The sequence below is a fragment of the Telmatherina bonti genome (genome assembly GCF_933228915.1).
Source record: "Telmatherina bonti genome assembly, chromosome: 20".
In the NCBI taxonomy this organism is placed as follows: domain Eukaryota; kingdom Metazoa; phylum Chordata; class Actinopteri; order Atheriniformes; family Telmatherinidae; genus Telmatherina; species Telmatherina bonti.
In genome coordinates this window covers 1,586,925-1,605,247 of record NC_136618.1, presented here as the reverse complement: position 1 = coordinate 1,605,247, position 18,323 = coordinate 1,586,925, and the positions used below count along the sequence as shown (strand labels likewise).

The 18,323-nt window shown below is 51.5% G+C and overlaps 2 protein-coding genes across 7 annotated transcripts in view; one reads left to right on the top strand and one right to left on the bottom strand.

Annotated features, from left to right (window-relative positions):
• LOC306770785 (copine-3-like) overlaps positions 1-18,001 on the top strand; it is a 40,341-nt gene extending 22,340 nt beyond the window's left edge. The window contains exons 7-19 of one of the 5 annotated variants that reach the window (XM_079259729.1): positions 1,961-2,050; positions 2,166-2,208; positions 2,324-2,373; positions 2,487-2,585; positions 2,921-3,007; positions 3,114-3,173; positions 12,518-12,651; positions 13,006-13,060; positions 13,136-13,187; positions 13,267-13,400; positions 13,507-13,743; positions 14,787-14,898; positions 15,484-15,573. In XM_079259729.1, the coding sequence (XP_079115855.1) occupies positions 1,961-2,050; positions 2,166-2,208; positions 2,324-2,373; positions 2,487-2,585; positions 2,921-3,007; positions 3,114-3,173; positions 12,518-12,651; positions 13,006-13,060; positions 13,136-13,187; positions 13,267-13,400; positions 13,507-13,743; positions 14,787-14,897 (1,152 nt within the window). In that variant the 3' untranslated portion in view covers position 14,898; positions 15,484-15,573. The other 4 variants (XM_079259728.1, XM_079259730.1, XM_079259731.1 and 1 more) reach the window with 4 other exon arrangements.
• Positions 18,002-18,082: 81 nt separating this feature from the next.
• idi1 (isopentenyl-diphosphate delta isomerase 1) overlaps positions 18,083-18,323 on the bottom strand; it is a 14,142-nt gene continuing 13,901 nt past the window's right edge. For both annotated transcript variants that reach the window (XM_079260213.1, XM_079260212.1), the window contains one exon: positions 18,083-18,323. This exon is cut by the window's right edge and continues 636 nt beyond it. The gene's annotated coding sequence lies outside the window, so the exon portion shown is untranslated.

Below are 18,323 nucleotides of genomic sequence, written 5' to 3'. Positions count from 1 at the left end.
CTGCAGACGCCGCACCGATCCGTCTGTCCATCTCGCGCTCCATCCTTCCCTCACTCGTGAACAAGACCCCGAGATATTTAAACTCCTCCACTTGAGGCAGGACCTGACTCCCGACCCGGAGAGGGCAATCCACCCTATTCCGGCTGAGGACCATGGTCTCAGATTTGGAGGCGCTGATTCTCATCCCAGCCGCTTCACACTCGGCAGCGAATCGCTCAAACGAGAGCTTGAGCTTAAGTTATGAACAGAATCGGTGAGTACTCGACCACGCCCAAGTTTTTGCCTTGGCGACAGCCGAAGCCGCATGCCGCTTAGCCTGCCGGTACCCATCAGCTGCCTCCAGAGTCCCACAGGCCAAGAAGGCCCGATAGGACTCCTTCTTCAGCTTGACGGCATCCCTCACTGCTGGTGTCCACCAACGAGTCCTGGGATTACCACCACGACAGGCACCAATGACCTTACAGCCACAGCTCCGGCCGGCCGCCTCAACAATAGAGGCACGGAACACAGCCCATTCGGACTCAATGTCCCCCGCCTCACCCGGGACATGTTCGAAGCTCTGCTGAAGGTGGGAGTTGAAGCTCGCTCTGACAGGGGACTCAGCCAGACGTTCCCAGCAGACCCTCACAACACGTTTGGGTCTGCCAGATCTGACCGGCTTCCTCCCCCACCATCTGAGCCATCTCACCACCAGGTGGTGATCAGTTGAAGCTCCGCCCCCCTCTTCACCCGAGTGTCCAAGGCATGTGGCCGCAGGTCCGACGATACGACTACAAAGTCGATCATCGAACTGCGGCCCAGGGAATCCTGATGCCAGGTGTACATATGGACACTCTTATGTTGGAACATGGTGTTCGTTATAGACAATCCATGACGAGCACAGAAGTCCAATAACAAAACACCATTTGGGTTCAGAGGGGGGGGGGGGGGGGGGGCATGCCTCCCAATCACTCCCCTCCAGGTCTCACTGTCATTGCCCACGTGAGCATTGAAGTCCCCCAGCAGAACAATGGAGTCCCCAGAAGGAGCACCCTCCAGCACTCCCTCCAAGGACCCCAGAAAGGGTGGGTACTCTGAACTGCGGAGGGAAACTACCCTTTCATCCACCGGGGTAAACCCCAACGTGCAGGCACCAAGCTGGGGGCTGATGAGAATGCCCACACCTGCTCGGCGCCTCTCACCATGAGCAACTCCAGAGTGGAAGAAGGTCCAGCCCCTCTCGAGGGTTCTGGTTCCAGAGCCCAAGCCATGCGTCGAGGTGAGTCCGACTATATCTAGTCGGAACCGCTCAACCTCGCGCACAAGCTCAGGCTCCTTCCCCACCAGAGAGGTGACGTTCCACGTCCCTAGAGCCAGCTTCTGCAGCCGGGGATCGGACCGCCAGGGTCCCCGCCCCTTGCTGCCGCCCAGCTCACATTGCACCCGACCCCTACGGCTCCTCCCGCAGATGGTGAGCCCACGGGAGGTGGGGCCCATGTAACCCTTTCGGGCTGAGCCCGACCGGGCCCCACGAGCAAAGGCATGCCACTTAGCCCGGCCACCAGACGCTCGCTCTTGTACCCCACCCCCAGGCCTGGCTCCAGAGGGGGGTACCGGTGACCCGCGTCCGGGCAAGGGAACATTTCTTCCAATGGTCGTCATCATTATGGTGGGTCGCTGAGCCGCACTTGGTCTGGTCCCTCCCCTAGACACCTGTTTGCCATGGGTGACCCTACCAGGGGCATAAAGCCCCCGACAACATAGCTGCTAGGATCTTCAGGACGCACAAACCCCTCCACCACGATGAGGTGACGGCTCTGAGAATGGGCTTACTGATCCCATCAGTCCAAAACTCACCACCAGGTTTCACTTTTATCACCTTGTCGCAGCTTCTACCCAGAAAGTAGTCCGTCGTGCAGATGTTGCTTAGCAACATGTTGGACAGTGTTCAGAGCATCTGTGTAACCGTTCCTGTCTCCAGGTTGTGAAGAACAACCTGAATCCGACGTGGAAACCTTTTCGGATCCCACTGCAGTCTCTGTGTGGAGGGGACATGGAGAAATCCATCAAGGTAAACCACCCTGTCGCTCATTTCCACCTTGTCCCTCTGAGGACACCAGGAATGTCTCGTTTCTCCTGCCACATACCCACTTATAAACACCATGATGTTTCTTTAACCTCCGAAGCAAACATGTCGGGAACGTAGCAGTTTTCCACAATACAGGACAAGTAAGTTGCCACACTTTCCGTCTGGCGTGTCTTCCATCTTCCATCACTGCCAGAGACTGATCTGTCTTCTGTCCTCATGGTGTCCTCCGGATACACTTCCACCTCTGCATGTCAGTCTCACCTGGAGACAGTCTGACCTTCGTCATGATGGACCGATGGATGTTGGTGTGTTTAGGCACTGTCCTCCACGTCGTCATGACGACATAAGTTTGGAGTGTCTCAGTGTGGTTGACCATCAGCAGGTCCCTTCATTCTGACTGCGTTCTTCTTCTCTCCAGGTGGAATGCTACGACTATGACGATGACGGGTCACATGACCTTATCGGGTCATTTGAGACCACCATGAAACGTCTGGAAGAAGCATCGCGGACGTCTCCGGTACAAGTTCTGATAAGAGTCCTCTGGTCTCTGTCCTCAACATGGTTCTGTATGAATGACCCCGGGGGCCCGGTTTCTGTGTGTGTGACCCCGGGGGCCCGGGTTCTGTATGTGTGACCCCGGGGGCCCGGGTTCTGTGTGTGTGACCCCGGGGGCCCGGGTTCTGTATGAATGACCCTGGGGGCCCGGTTTCTGTGTGTGTGACCCCGGGGGCCCGGGTTCTGTGTGTGTGTGACCCCGGGGGCCCGGGTTCTGTGTGTGTGTGACCCCGGGGGCCCGGGTTCTGTAGGTGATTATTGATCTGCACCTGTTCTGACACCTCCCTGTCTCTGCAGGCGGAGTTTGAATGCATCAACAATAAAAAGAAGCAGAAGAAGAAAGGATACAAGAACTCTGGAGTTGTGTCCTTCAAAACGTGCCAGGTCAGGTTCCGATCCTGGATCATTGTCCTGATCCTGGTCCCGGTCCTGTGCCTAGGACCAGGACCTTTGTGTATGCTGGTGTTTAACCAGCTGGTTTGTCTTACAGGTGGTGAAGGAGTACACCTTCCTGGACTACGTCATGGGAGGCTGTCAGATCAACTTCACGGTGAGTTCCAGCTCCTCTCCAGGCGCTCGTTTATAAAACTGCGTAGCTGTCCAGCATCTCAGGATACAGAACAACAATCTGCGTGCCGTATTTTTGCCAGATAGATTTGCTCTGTTAAGGGAGACATCTCATGTATATAGCTGCCCTTGATAATCTGAATGCAATCATCACCAGTCTTGATACGGCCGAGCTGGACCTGGCAGGGAAAGAGGAAAGAAAAGAGGAAATGAAAGGAGGAAAAAGAGAGAGAGAAAAGAAAGGCGTGTCTAAGCTGCTAAAGTTACAGTATTTGCAAAACAATATAAAGTACTGAAAAAAATACAACAAGACATCAGTAGGATAGTGACAATATTCAAAAACAGACAAAAAAATGAAAAATAAAATTAAAGTAAATGAATGAATAAAATAATTACAATACCAACCGTTATTAAACATACCTACAGAGAGTCATCAGCAACATTTAGTAGGAAGCAGATGGGAAGATGAGCGCATGTGGGCGTGCACGTGTGAGTGTTCAACCTGTGATCATGCAATCAAAGATCAGCTGAGTGCTTGTAGGGGAGCACGACCACGACCCGAGGTGTAGGGGAGGAAGCCAAGGCCCCCAGGGCCCGGCAAGCCCACCGCGCACAGAGCCCGGGCAGGCGAAGCAGAGAGAGCCTCCGTCCCCCGAAGCCCAGAGCAGTGGAAGCCTCCAGGCAGGCGCCACCCGGCGCCACGAGGCAGGGGCACCGGGTAGCACAGGGCGACGGCACGCCGGCCCGGCGGGCGACGGCACGCCGGCCCGGCGGGCCGCACCGAGAGCCGGCAGCCCACAGGCCCCAGGACCACCCGTTCCCCCCGGCAGAGCCCCGGCCAAGACCCAGCGGGCCCCGCCCACCCAGAGCAAAACCATCGCGGGCCGGCGCCACCACGGTACCAGGGGCGGGATCCCCAAGGACAAGGACACGTCCGTAGACCCTCCCCCCAACAACCCCTCCCCCCCCTCCTTCCCATTAAACCCTCCCTCCCTCCCAATCCCCCCCCCCCCCCCCAGCGACAGCCGGAGCCAGAGGACTGCAGGTCCCAGACCTGAACTCCCCACATTCACACCCCCCCCCCCCCCCCCCCCCCCCCCCCCATGCAGCCAACCAGAGACCCTGCCGCCCCCCCCCCCCACGCGGCCCAGGCATCGCCCAGGACAGAGGGCCCCCCGCAGCGCCCCGTCCCCAACCCCCAGGCCAGCACCAGGCCCGCCCCCCGTACCCCGAGTGCCCCCCATGAGGAGGGGACATAGGAAGACCCCTGCCCCCCCCCATCCGCCCACCTCTGTGGTGTGTGTATGGGTGGGTCGTGGTTGTAGTGCAGTAAAAAAAGGGGTGGCCGTTGGGGGGGTGGGACCAGCTGCTGCCCGACAGCCAGACCCCCCCTCCCCAGCATTCCCTTGTTTATGTGAGTGTGTGTGTGTTAAGTGTGTGTGCTGCTTGTGTAAATGTAATAGTGTCTAAGTTGTGAGTAAAATCGGGGGGAGAAAGACCCCAATGGGAGGGGATGGGAGGGGCCACCGCTGTAGCTCCTGTCCCCCCCCCCATGGCCAAGGCGCCTGTCCCCTCCAAACCCTAAATGTATATTGGTGTCTATGTTGCCATTAAAATTTAGTGGGGCAGGTGGTCGCCGGGGTCCATCGGAAAATGCCCCCTAGGGTTCCCGGGACCACCGACTTCACCCCCCCACCGTGCCCTATATGCTGTATGTATGATGTCGGGTGGCGGACGAGGAGGGGGGCATGGGGAGGGGCACAACCAGGGGAGAAGGACTCCTCCCCTGGGCGACCAACTCCTCAGCTGGCCGCAGTAGGCCCGGTTGTCCCCCCATCCCCGGCGGCCCAGCACTCCAGGGGCCGGAGAGTCCCCGGTTCCCACCCAGACATCCATCCAGGTCCGGGGCCCGGCGCCACCAGCAACGCCAAGACTGCCGCCGACGGGAGGAGACAGAACCAGAGGGAGGATCCCCTCCGCCATGGACCCTATTCCTACCTCACCCATTCCCAACCCCCCTCACCCCCCCACCACCCCTCTCCCTCCACCAACCCGCACCAAACCCCATCCCTCTACGGACACATCACAATCCCCAGGGAACCCGCCAGGTACCATAGCAGCGCGACCCCGAGGGCATGCCCCAGGCGACCAAGGCCCCCCAGGTCCAGGCCAGGCCCCCCCATCCCGGAAGGAGACAGCCCCAAAACCTGGGGGCCCCGGCCCCCCACGCAGCCTGCACGACAGCAACCCGGCCACCCGGCCCAGGCCAGCCCCCGGCTGCCCCCCGGCCCGCCCCCAAGCGACCCCAGCCTCTGGGCCACCAGAGCTCCAAGCCGGCCAGGCGAGCAGCGCCCAAAGCAATGACCCGCCCAGACCCCCGGCCCGAGAGCCGCCCCGCCCCAAGGACCCCAAGCCCCCCCAACCCAACCCCCAGGGCCGCCAAGGTCCCAGCCCCCAGTCCCACTACGTGATGTGATTAATCAGCAGGGTCCAGGGAGAGCGAGCATCGGCCGATTCATTTTTGATGGAAGCAGATGTGATCTGGAGACTTCTGTGTTCCACCAGGAGATTTTTGTAGTGATTAATACTTAGACTTCTTTTGGACTTCCAGTTTAACAGGACAGTTTTTTTTCTACACATCGGGCCACAAGGATAGTGTGTGTGTTGTTGGGGTCCATGTTGATGTCACTAAGGTCTCCCAGTAAGCAAAGCTTGGGGCATGCAGGAATGTTGCATCTGAACCATGTTGATAATTCCCCACAAACCTTATTCCAGACATTTTGAACAGGTGCACAGAGCCATAGAGCATGTAAATAATTATCTACTGCGTTACATGTGCACTGTGTGCAGATCTCTGAGTGATTTAGACCCATCTTGAACATTCTTTGTCCTGTGTAATGTGTTCTATGAAGGATTTTGTACTGGATGAGTTGTAGATTTGAACTGTCTGTCATATTAAAAGCATTTAGACATATTTGCAGCCAAGAAGGTTGACTGAGACTGATAGATAGGTCTGCCTCCCATTTGGAAGTTGGCAAGGAATTTCAATCATCTATTTTTGACATCGACCTGTATATTTTTGAAAGTAACTTTGGGCTATGAAGTTCCATAAATTCTGCTACTGTGGGAGGAAGTTCCAAGTCTATTTGATGAGGGGGGAATTTCCTAAGTATAATGGATTTGAGTTGCTGATATTCTAGAAATCTGCTGCTATTAATTCCATATTGTGATGATAGAGTGTCAAAAGATAAAATTCTTCTGTTATGGATAATGTGCTCTAAATAATTAATTCCTTTATTAATCCATTGTTTAAAGTTGATCATATTTTTGTTTAGAAGAATGTCAGGGTTGTTCCAGATAGGTGTGAGTTTACATGGGATTATTGATGAATTGTTTCCTTTAAGAAATTCCCACCAAGCTGTCAGAGAGGTGCTGATGTTGACGCTTTTGAAGCACTTTAACTTTTTTACACTGAAGCTGAAGAATGGAAGATTAGAGATTTCCACATTGTCACAGAATGTTTGTTCTAAGTCTTTCCATGGTTCATCTAATGGACTCAGTTTAAGCCATTTTAAGATATATTGCAGCCTATTGGCTAAGAAATAATGTTGAAAGTTAGGCAAGTCTAAGCCTCCCTGATCTTTAGGTTTTTGTAAGGTTTTTAAACTAATCCGGGGTGGTTTATTCTTCCAGAGAAATTGGGAAGTGTATGATTCTAGTGATTTGAACCAGGTGGAGGGAGGTTTCATAGGAATCATGGAGAACAGGTAGTTGATTTTGGGTAGAACCATCATTTTTATCGTAGCAACTCTCCCCAGAAGTGAAATGGGGAGTGACTTCCAGCGAGTGAGATCATCTTCTATTGTCTTAAGAAGGTTAGTGTAATTACATTTTATCAGTTCTGAGAGCCTGGGGGGAATATTTATGCCTAAGTATCTAATGTTACCTGATTGTAAATTAATGTTGGATGGATTTCTAAACCTACAGTTAATTGGTAGGACTGTGCTCTTAGACCAATTAATAGAGTAGTCAGATAGTGATGAGAATTTATTAATTAGTGAGATTGTTTCAGATAATGATGTTTGTGAGTTTTGGAGGAATAGTAAAATATCATCGGCATAAAGGCTTATTTTATGAATTATATTTTTGGACTGGATGCCCTTTATAATTTGATTCTGTCGAATTGCAGCAGCTAGTGGTTCAATAAATACAGCAAAAAGTGAGGGAGAGAGTGGACAACCTTTGAAGATTAAAACTTGGAGAGGTTTGATCGTTCGTCCTGACTCTCGCATTAGGGGAGCTGTAGAAGATTTTGATCCAGTCAAGAAAGGAAGGTCCAAAGCCAAATCTACTTAAAGTAGCTAGTAAGAATTTCCAATTCACTCTATCAAAAGCCTTCTCTGCATCCAGAGAAACTATAGTTGTTTCCAGGTTATTGATGGTAGAGTAATCTATTATATTGATTAGCCTGCGCATGTTAACAGAGGAATATCTGCCTTTTATAAAGCCTGTCTGATCAGGGTGTATAATGAGTGGAGTTACTTTCTCTAACCTTGCAGCTAAAGCTTTGCAGATTATTTTAAGGTCTGCATTTATCAGTGAGATGGGTCTGTAGCTAGATGGAAGTGTGGAGTCTTTGCCTGGTTTTAACAGTACAATTATGCTGGCAGAACTCATGTTTTGGGGTAAGTAGCCATTTTCCTTTATTTGTGTCACCATTTAGAAAAACGTAGGGGCCAGTGTTGTCCAGAATACCTGATAGAACTCTGCTGGGAAGCCATCCGGTCCTGGGGCTTTTTTACATGGCATATGTTTGAGGGCTTCATGTAGCTCCTCTGCTGTAAGGGGGGAATCTAAGGCTGTAACGTCTTCCTGCTGTAGTCCTGGGAGGTCTATATTATTAAGAAACTGATTTATGTCATTATCTGATGGATCTAATCGGGATGTATACAGATTTTTATAGAAGTCTCTAAAAATGTTATTTATAATAATTATAATATATTATAATGTTATTGTGTCAGGGTCATGTAAGATATTACCTGCTGGATCTTTAACAGATGAAATAGTTGCTCTTTCTTTGTTTTTAGTTGACTGGCTAAAAGTTTTCCAGATTTGTTGCTGTGTTCAAACCTCTCCAAGCGTAACCTTTGCACCAGAAACTCCGTTCTTTCGTTGATTATTTTGTTTAATTCAAGTTTCGCCTTCCTTATTTGATTCAACGTTTGTTCATTTGGTAAAGCACTGTAGGCATCCTCTAATGATTTCATTCTTAATTCTAGTTCTGATATTTTTGAGTTATCCTTTTTTTTTTATATGATGCAAAAGAGATCATTTTTCCTCTCATTACCGCCTTACCTGCTTCCCACAGAACACATGCTGAAACTCCTGGTTTATCATTATTTTCTAGGTAAACAGCCCATTCTTTTGTGAAATAGCGGATAAAGTCGGGGTCTTTAAGCAGTGCTGTATTGAATCTCCAGCTTTTAGCAGGTGGTGTGATTCTCGTATTTCTTACAGTGAAGGAAACTGGTGCATGATCGCGGACTGTAACGGGGTGGATCTGGGTTTCTGAAATCATACACACCAACAAGCTGCTAACCAGGAAATAATCTAGCCTAGAATATGAGTGGTGAACTGAGGAAAAACAAGTGTATTCCTTGATATTAGGATGAAAAGACCGCCATATATCGCAAAGACCAAGACCAAAATCTCCTATGATAAGTGTGCTGTCTGAGTGTTCTGAGACAGATTTCTAAAAGGAATGAAAGAAGGAGGAATCATCCACATTTGGCCCATATAAGTTAGCTCCCGGTCTCTCCGTCGTCTCTCCCAGTCTCTCCATCGTCTCTCCGTCGTCTCTCCGTCGTCTCTCCGTCGTCTCTCCGTCGTCTCTCCGTCGTCTCTCCGTCGTCTCTCCGTCGTCTCTCCGTCGTCTCTCCCGGTCTCTCCGTCGTCTCTCCCGGTCTCTCCGTCGTCTCTCCGTCGTCTCTCCATCGTCTCTCCCGGTCTCTCCGTCGTCTCTCCCGGTCTCTCCGTCGTCTCTCCCGGTCTCTCCGTCGTCTCTCCGTCGTCTCTCCATCGTCTCTCCGTCGTCTCTCCGTCGTCTCTCCGTCGTCTCTCCGTCGTCTCTCCGTCGTCTCTCCGTCGTCTCTCCCGGTCTCTCCGTCGTCTCTCCCGGTCTCTCCGTCGTCTCTCCGTCGTCTCTCCGTCGTCTCTCCCGGTCTCTCCGTCGTCTCTCCCGGTCTCTCCGTCGTCTCTCCCGGTCTCTCCGTCGTCTCTCCGTCGTCTCTCCATCGTCTCTCCCGGTCTCTCCGTCGTCTCTCCCGGTCTCTCCGTCGTCTCTCCCGGTCTCTCCGTCGTCTCTCCGTCGTCTCTCCATCGTCTCTCCGTCGTCTCTCCGTCGTCTCTCCGTCGTCTCTCCCGGTCTCTCCGTCGTCTCTCCCGGTCTCTCCGTCGTCTCTCCCGGTCTCTCCGTCGTCTCTCCGTCGTCTCTCCGTCGTCTCTCCCGGTCTCTCCGTCGTCTCTCCGTCGTCTCTCCCGGTCTCTCCGTCGTCTCTCCGTCGTCTCTCCGTCGTCTCTCCGTCGTCTCTCCGTCGTCTCTCCCGGTCTCTCCGTCGTCTCTCCGTCGTCTCTCCGTCGTCTCTCCGTCGTCTCTCCGTCGTCTCTCCCGGTCTCTCCGTCGTCTCTCCCGGTCTCTCCGTCGTCTCTCCGTCGTCTCTCCCGGTCTCTCCGTCGTCTCTCCGTCGTCTCTCCGTCGTCTCTCCGTCGTCTCTCCATCGTCTCTCCCGGTCTCTCCGTCGTCTCTCCCGGTCTCTCCGTCGTCTCTCCGTCGTCTCTCCGTCGTCTCTCCGTCGTCTCTCCGTCGTCTCTCCCGGTCTCTCCGTCGTCTCTCCGTCGTCTCTCCGTCGTCTCTCCCGGTCTCTCCGTCGTCTCTCCCGGTCTCTCCGTCGTCTCTCCGTCGTCTCTCCCGGTCTCTCCGTCGTCTCTCCATCGTCTCTCCGTCGTCTCTCCGTCGTCTCTCCGTCGTCTCTCCGTCGTCTCTCCGTCGTCTCTCCCGGTCTCTCCCGGTCTCTCCGTCGTCTCTCCCGGTCTCTCCGTCGTCTCTCCCGGTCTCTCCGTCGTCTCTCCGTCGTCTCTCCGTCGTCTCTCCCGGTCTCTCCGTCGTCTCTCCATCGTCTCTCCATCGTCTCTCCATCGTCTCTCCGTCGTCTCTCCGTCGTCTCTCCGTCGTCTCTCCGTCGTCTCTCCCGGTCTCTCCGTCGTCTCTCCCGGTCTCTCCGTCGTCTCTCCGTCGTCTCTCCGTCGTCTCTCCCGGTCTCTCCGTCGTCTCTCCCGGTCTCTCCGTCGTCTCTCCGTCGTCTCTCCGTCGTCTCTCCGTCGTCTCTCCCGGTCTCTCCGTCGTCTCTCCGTCGTCTCTCCGTCGTCTCTCCCGGTCTCTCCGTCGTCTCTCCCGGTCTCTCCGTCGTCTCTCCGTCGTCTCTCCGTCGTCTCTCCCGGTCTCTCCGTCGTCTCTCCCGGTCTCTCCGTCGTCTCTCCCGGTCTCTCCGTCGTCTCTCCGTCGTCTCTCCGTCGTCTCTCCCGGTCTCTCCGTCGTCTCTCCCGGTCTCTCCGTCGTCTCTCCGTCGTCTCTCCGTCGTCTCTCCGTCGTCTCTCCCGGTCTCTCCGTCGTCTCTCCGTCGTCTCTCCCGGTCTCTCCGTCGTCTCTCCGTCGTCTCTCCGTCGTCTCTCCGTCGTCTCTCCGTCGTCTCTCCGTCGTCTCTCCCGGTCTCTCCGTCGTCTCTCCGTCGTCTCTCCGTCGTCTCTCCGTCGTCTCTCCGTCGTCTCTCCGTCGTCTCTCCGTCGTCTCTCCGTCGTCTCTCCGTCGTCTCTCCCGGTCTCTCCGTCGTCTCTCCGTCGTCTCTCCGTCGTCTCTCCGTCGTCTCTCCGTCGTCTCTCCGTCGTCTCTCCGTCGTCTCTCCGTCGTCTCTCCCGGTCTCTCCGTCGTCTCTCCGTCGTCTCTCCGTCGTCTCTCCGTCGTCTCTCCGTCGTCTCTCCCGGTCTCTCCCGGTCTCTCCGTCGTCTCTCCCGGTCTCTCCATCGTCTCTCCGTCGTCTCTCCGTCGTCTCTCCGTCGTCTCTCCCGGTCTCTCCGTCGTCTCTCCCGGTCTCTCCGTCGTCTCTCCGTCGTCTCTCCGTCGTCTCTCCGTCGTCTCTCCCGGTCTCTCCGTCGTCTCTCCCGGTCTCTCCGTCGTCTCTCCGTCGTCTCTCCGTCGTCTCTCCCGGTCTCTCCGTCGTCTCTCCCGGTCTCTCCGTCGTCTCTCCGTCGTCTCTCCGTCGTCTCTCCGTCGTCTCTCCCGGTCTCTCCGTCGTCTCTCCGTCGTCTCTCCGTCGTCTCTCCCGGTCTCTCCGTCGTCTCTCCGTCGTCTCTCCGTCGTCTCTCCCGGTCTCTCCGTCGTCTCTCCGTCGTCTCTCCGTCGTCTCTCCGTCGTCTCTCCCGGTCTCTCCGTCGTCTCTCCGTCGTCTCTCCGTCGTCTCTCCGTCGTCTCTCCCGGTCTCTCCGTCGTCTCTCCCGGTCTCTCCGTCGTCTCTCCGTCGTCTCTCCGTCGTCTCTCCCGGTCTCTCCGTCGTCTCTCCGTCGTCTCTCCGTCGTCTCTCCCGGTCTCTCCGTCGTCTCTCCGTCGTCTCTCCCGGTCTCTCCGTCGTCTCTCCCGGTCTCTCCGTCGTCTCTCCGTCGTCTCTCCCGGTCTCTCCGTCGTCTCTCCCGGTCTCTCCGTCGTCTCTCCCGTCGTCTCTCCGTCGTCTCTCCGTCGTCTCTCCCGGTCTCTCCGTCGTCTCTCCCGGTCTCTCCGTCGTCTCTCCGTCGTCTCTCCGTCGTCTCTCCGTCGTCTCTCCCGGTCTCTCCGTCGTCTCTCCGTCGTCTCTCCCGTCGTCTCTCCGTCGTCTCTCCGTCGTCTCTCCCGGTCTCTCCGTCGTCTCTCCGTCGTCTCTCCCGGTCTCTCCGTCGTCTCTCCCGGTCTCTCCGTCGTCTCTCCGTCGTCTCTCCCGGTCTCTCCGTCGTCTCTCCGTCGTCTCTCCCGGTCTCTCCGTCGTCTCTCCCGGTCTCTCCGTCGTCTCTCCCGGTCTCTCCGTCGTCTCTCCCGGTCTCTCCGTCGTCTCTCCCGGTCTCTCCGTCGTCTCTCCGTCGTCTCTCCGTCGTCTCTCCGTCGTCTCTCCGTTGTCTCTCCGTCGTCTCTCCCGGTCTCTCCGTCGTCTCTCCCGGTCTCTCCGTCGTCTCTCCCGGTCTCTCCGTCGTCTCTCCCGGTCTTCCAGAATCCAGTTTCCCTATATTAATCTGATGTTTGTCCATCAGGTGGCCATTGACTTTACGGGATCCAACGGGGACCCCCGGTCTCCTCAGTCCCTCCATTATATCAGCCCTCATGGCATCAACGAGTACCTAACGGCTATCTGGTCTGTCGGGAATGTCATCCAGGACTACGACAGGTGGGAATGTGGTCCAGTATTCTGTTATATGTCTATCAGTCTTTAAACCTCCAGCAGATATCCGATGTCCACCTCTTCTACTATCAGGAACGTTGGCGTGGTCAGCTTACTCGTTCGGTGATCTATGGAAGTTTAGTTCCGTTAGCTCTATAACGTCATTTAGCTGTTAGCTGTTAACTTATTTCTGCTAGCTCTCTGGTCTCCATTAGCCATGTTAGCCTCGTAGGTCAGTTAGCTCTCTTGGTTTGGCGTTTTAGCTCGGTTAGTTCTCTTTGTTTGTTTAGCGCTGTTAGCTCAGTTAGCATGTGGTGCTGTCGGTTTTCTACGTTGAACCTGTTTGTATCCTCTGTGCAGTGACAAGATGTTTCCTGCGTTCGGTTTCGGGGCACAGATTCCTCCATCATGGCAGGTAACGTCGACGTTTTCGTCTTGGACTTGCAGAAACATTTCTGTGAGGTAAACGTGATGTCTCATTGTCCTCCAGGTTTCTCATGAGTTCCCTCTCAACTTCAACCCATCCAATCCATTCTGTGCAGGTGTGTTAGCAGATCATAGCTTAGTGGACGTACCTTTACTTCCTGTTTCACCTGTGTGACTCCTGCTCTGTGTGTGTAGGTGTTGAAGGTGTGGTGGAGGCCTACAGGATGTGTCTGCCTCAGGTTAAACTTTATGGTCCCACCAACTTCTCCCCCATCATCAACCATGTAGCATGCTTTGCTAAGGAGGCCGTCCAGCAGACCGCCGCTTCTGTTAGTATACAGGAAGGAGGACGAATGCCTCTCTGTCCACCTGTCCCGTTCCTCCTGCTGTTGTCTTTGTCCTGCCGAAACGTCTGATGTCTCTGTCCTCCTGCAGCAATACTTCGTCCTGCTGATCATCACCGACGGCGTCATCACCGACATGGACCAGACGCGCTCCGCCATCGTCAACGCGTCCCGCCTGCCCATGTCCATCATCATCGTCGGAGTGGGCGCGGCTGACTTTAGCGCCATGGAGTTCCTGGATGGAGACGATGGACGGCTGCGCTCTCTGTCCGGCGAGGCCGCCATGAGAGACATCGTTCAGTTTGTCCCTTTCAGACAGTTTCAGAATGTGAGTCGGCGTGTCTCTGTGTTTAACGGACAAATGAAGACAGGAAGGGGACAACAGGAACCAATCAGATGGACTGGTTTGGATCCATACTGGACTCAGTTGGAGAAAATATTTGTCCCAGGTTTTATGCAGCTTCTGGGTTTATGATGAACATTTAGGAATCCTGATTGGTTAAGAGATCAGAGCAGAGGTGTCCAAAGTCGGTCCTTAACGGCGGCTGTCCTGCAGGTTTTCCATGTATCCCTGCTCCAACACACCTGGCTTTCTGGACAATGGCTGATTAGTTTGAGTCAGGCGTGTTGGAGCAGGAATTCATGGAAAAGCCGCAGGATTGAGGCCCTTGAGGACCAGGATTAGAGAAATCTGATTGGTTCTGGAGGAGGCGTGTAAGATGTGGAGCAGCAGTTTTAAACTTCCTGTTATTTTGTGATTTTCGTGATTAATCCGTGGATTGGATCTGTACCTAGACGCGTTAGAATTTGGGAAGTTTGCATCCATCCTGGCTCCATGGGATTGGGAATGTCAGAACTTCAGATGATCAGCTGGCCGGACTCATTTTATTCTTAATGTCTGAAACATGGCAGAGCAACTTCTTCTGATGCTAATTTACTAATCCCAGATTGCAGAGCCCAGATCAGTGACCTGAAATTGGTATCCTTTAATTAGTGACCCTGGATTAGAGGCCTCAGATTAATGACATCAAGATTAGTCATTTTGGATTACTAAACTAAAATTAGGAACATCCGATTAGTAATCGCATATTAGTAAAATCTGATTATTTTTCTGATTAGTCCAGATTAGTAATGTCAGATTCAGATTGGTAATCTCAGATTAGACACCCCAGAGGAGTCTCATTAACCTCAGACTAGTAATCTCTAACTCTATAACCTCAGATTAGTAAATCGGGTAGTAATATTGCCGATTATTATTTTCCTAATCTAAGATTAGACGCCCAATTAAGTTGTGTCAGGTTGTCAGATTCAGACTAGTAATCCCAGATTACTGACCATGTAATTCCTTGTTTATCCATTCTGTGTCTCCAGGCGCCCAGCCAGGCACTGGCCCAAAGCGTTTTGGCCGAGTTACCTCAGCAAGTGGCATCCTTCTTCAGTTTATTCAAACTGAAACCTCCCAGAGACCCCAGTCCCTCCTAGGGTACCCCCAGAACCACAAACCCAACTTTCAGGCCTTTTTCTCCTGCTGCTAACAGAATGGCTTCATGGTCACATGACGGGGCTCTGATAAACTTTATTTGCACTTTAGCATGCAGACATGAAGGTTTACAGAGTGAGATGTTCTGATCCGTCAGTCATGAACTTAACCAGTCCGATCAACATCTTAGCTTCTTTTCCTTGCTATGCTAACTTCTTCTAGCTAACTGCTTCAGTTCCTCAGTGCATTTAAATAAAGACTGGTTGCACGTGTTCACGTCCTCCTTCGCCAGCTGCAGGATCATGATAACCAGTAGGGGGCAGTGTAGGATCCACTTAGACCAGATGGAGTTCATTAGCTGGAGCTGCTGACTAGATCTGGTCTTAGAGGTCCTATAAGACCAGATCCAGGACCAGGTATCGCTGATTCATGATAGAAGTAGAACTGCAAATGAAATGGTTGAAGAAAACTTGATGGAAGTGTCCTCGTCTGCATGTCCTCCTCCTCCTTCTTGTCCCTCCTTCAGCAGTAAATGTCCCATAAAGATGGACTTCCTCTCTGGTTAAGACCAGTCTTGTCCTCCTCCAGGCTCCACGTGAGGCTCTGGCAAAGACGGTTCTGGCTGAAGTCCCGACTCAGCTGGTGGACTTTTTCACCACCATGAAGCTGAACCCGCCAAACCCGTCTCCTGGACCAAACCCTGCAGGGACAGCGTGATCCCAGACCAGCCAGTCGGCGTCGGAACCACAGCTTTGCTTTCAGCCAATCAGAGCAGCTGCTGCTCTTCTTCTTTTTTTTTTTTTTTTTTTTTTATGATAATCATTCCATCACTTAATGTTTAAACTTTGTCCTTCACTGGACTCGGATGAGACGTCCTGGCCCCGGATGTCCAAACCAAAGCAACACAAACCGCCCCGGAGTCACGAGACTGAAGTTAGCTTCCGATTCGCAGTACGTATAAAGGGCAATTCCACTGAATTTTTCGGAAACACCACCACATTAGACCAGGTCCTGACAAAAAACTACACTTAGACTCTTCAAACCTGGGCTAAAATATTCCACATACTATGCAGATTCAATAAAACATAGTGTCTGATTTGTGAAACCTTTATTCTATTTGTGAAAATGCAAATAAGACTCATTTAATGACATTTTTGGCATCTGGACCACATTAGACCAGGTCCTGACAAAAAACTACAACACTTAGACTCTTCAAATCTGGACTGGAATGTTCTAAATAATATGCAGATTTATTAAGACATAGTTTCTGATTTGTGAAACATTTCTTTTTTCATTCATTTTGTGACAAGCGAAATTATGGAATTTTTTCATATTGTACAAACTTGAACCCATTTGATATTTTGTTTTGCAGATTATCATCTTGTATCCAATTACAGTTTTGTAATACAAGACAAAGTCATACTTTTCCTTTCTCATTTTTAAACAACAAAATTAAATGTAAATGTTTGCATTATGTGAATCTTGAGCATGCTTGTAATATTTCCCCATTAGCCAGCATGTCATTTTTTATACAATAAGTAGTCTTTTTAATTCCACTGTGTAACACACAGTATTCTGATTTGTGTTTGGTTCATTAAACTTTAACCTTGCAAAACAATCTCCACTAAGCTTCAACCAGGACTCCGTTGTTTGCGTTGTGAAGGCCACAGTGACTGACGGATATGACCCGTTACAGGTGGAGTTCAAGTCACGTCAGAATGGGGGATTTTAGCAGGAATGAAAAGGTGTAAATCTAAGTTTAAATTTAATAAACCAGTAGCATATAGGCTCACCAACTGCAGCTCAAAGATAAATAAAAGAGATGTTTTAATATGTTAGGTTCCAGATATACTGGGGCAAACAAGTAAGAATGACATTTGACTCATAATTTTGTCATAACTTTAAAACACATTTAACTACAAGAAAGACTGGTGTCTTCAAGAGAGTGATAACATCAGTTGCCTCACACAGCTACTGTGTGTTACACAGTGGAATTAAAAAGACTACTTATTGTATAAAAAATGACATGCTGGCTAATGGGGAAATATTACAAGCATGCTTCAAGATTCACATAATGCAAACATTTACATTTAATTTTGTTGTTTAAAAATGAGAAAGGAAAAGTATGACTTTGTCTTGTATTACAAAACTGTAATTGGATACAAGATGATAATCTGCAAAACAAAATATCAAATGGGTTCAAGTTTGTACAATATGAAAAAATTCCATAATTTCGCTTGTCACAAAATGAATGAAAAAAAGAAATGTTTCACAAATCAGAAATAAATCTGCATATTATTTAGAACATTCCAGTCCAGATTTGAAGAGTCTAAGTGTTGTAGTTTTTGTCAGGACCTGGTCTAATGTGGCGGTGTTTCCGAAAAATTCAGTGGAATTGCCCTTTATACGTACTGCGAATCGGAAGCTAACTTCAGTCCCGGAGTCGCCGTGAAAACAATCCAGGCTGCGTCTGAATCTCCGCCGTGGCGGCCAAAAACACGTTTACCCACTCTGCGTGTTCGTAGCGATTACCGTGGGTCTCTCCACGGGTCAATATAGGCCACAATGCACTGCGGCTTAACATGACATCAGAGCACCGTTTTTATCCTTCTGATTAAAAAGATGCAACAAAGGACTAAAATACGACAAAACATTTTCACATGACTTCCGGTCTGGAACATCCGGGTGTAGTTGCCGTGGTGACGGCCGGTCATCACGTGATCCGCAACGAGGAGGAAACGAGCAGCTTCGCGTCCGAATCGCCAACAGAATACTTACCTGATCTCTGCTGTTTGACCGTAAACGTGTCTTCGTCTTGTGCAACCATCTTTATTATCGTTCACTGGACCAACAGAGTCCTCGACCAGAACCTGGTCTCAGGACCGGAAACTGATCCTGGGCCAGAACCTGGTCTCAGATCACCTTTATGTGCCAGATGTTTCATCACACATATTAGCTGATGGAAGAAATGTTCAGTATTAAATCTATAATTGATCAATAAACAACTTTTTTGTTCAGTCTAGCTGTCCTTGTGTCAGTGGGCGGGGCTTAGCCCTACCGTTTCCTGCAGGTAGGTGGGGGTCTGGCTGCTCAGATGGTAAACTGCATATAAAATCCAATAAATTTCTTGTTTCATTTCTGTTTTGTTCTGAATTTTTTTATGAAAACTTTGACGAGAAAAAGAAAACATGTTTTAACAAACATCTTTATTTTCTGTCGATCGGCCGTACGGTTGTCCCAACGGGGCAGACATAAGCAGCAGCAGCAGCAGCAGGGTATTGCTGCCACCTGCTGGACGCACCCAGAACTGCTCCATGTTCACCCAGTTTCTCTGCAGGAGCTCAGAAATCCCTCTGGAGACACGTCCAACATGTCCTGCAGATGAACCAGGATCCTCCATCCGTTTCCTACCTTCCTCATCATCTTTG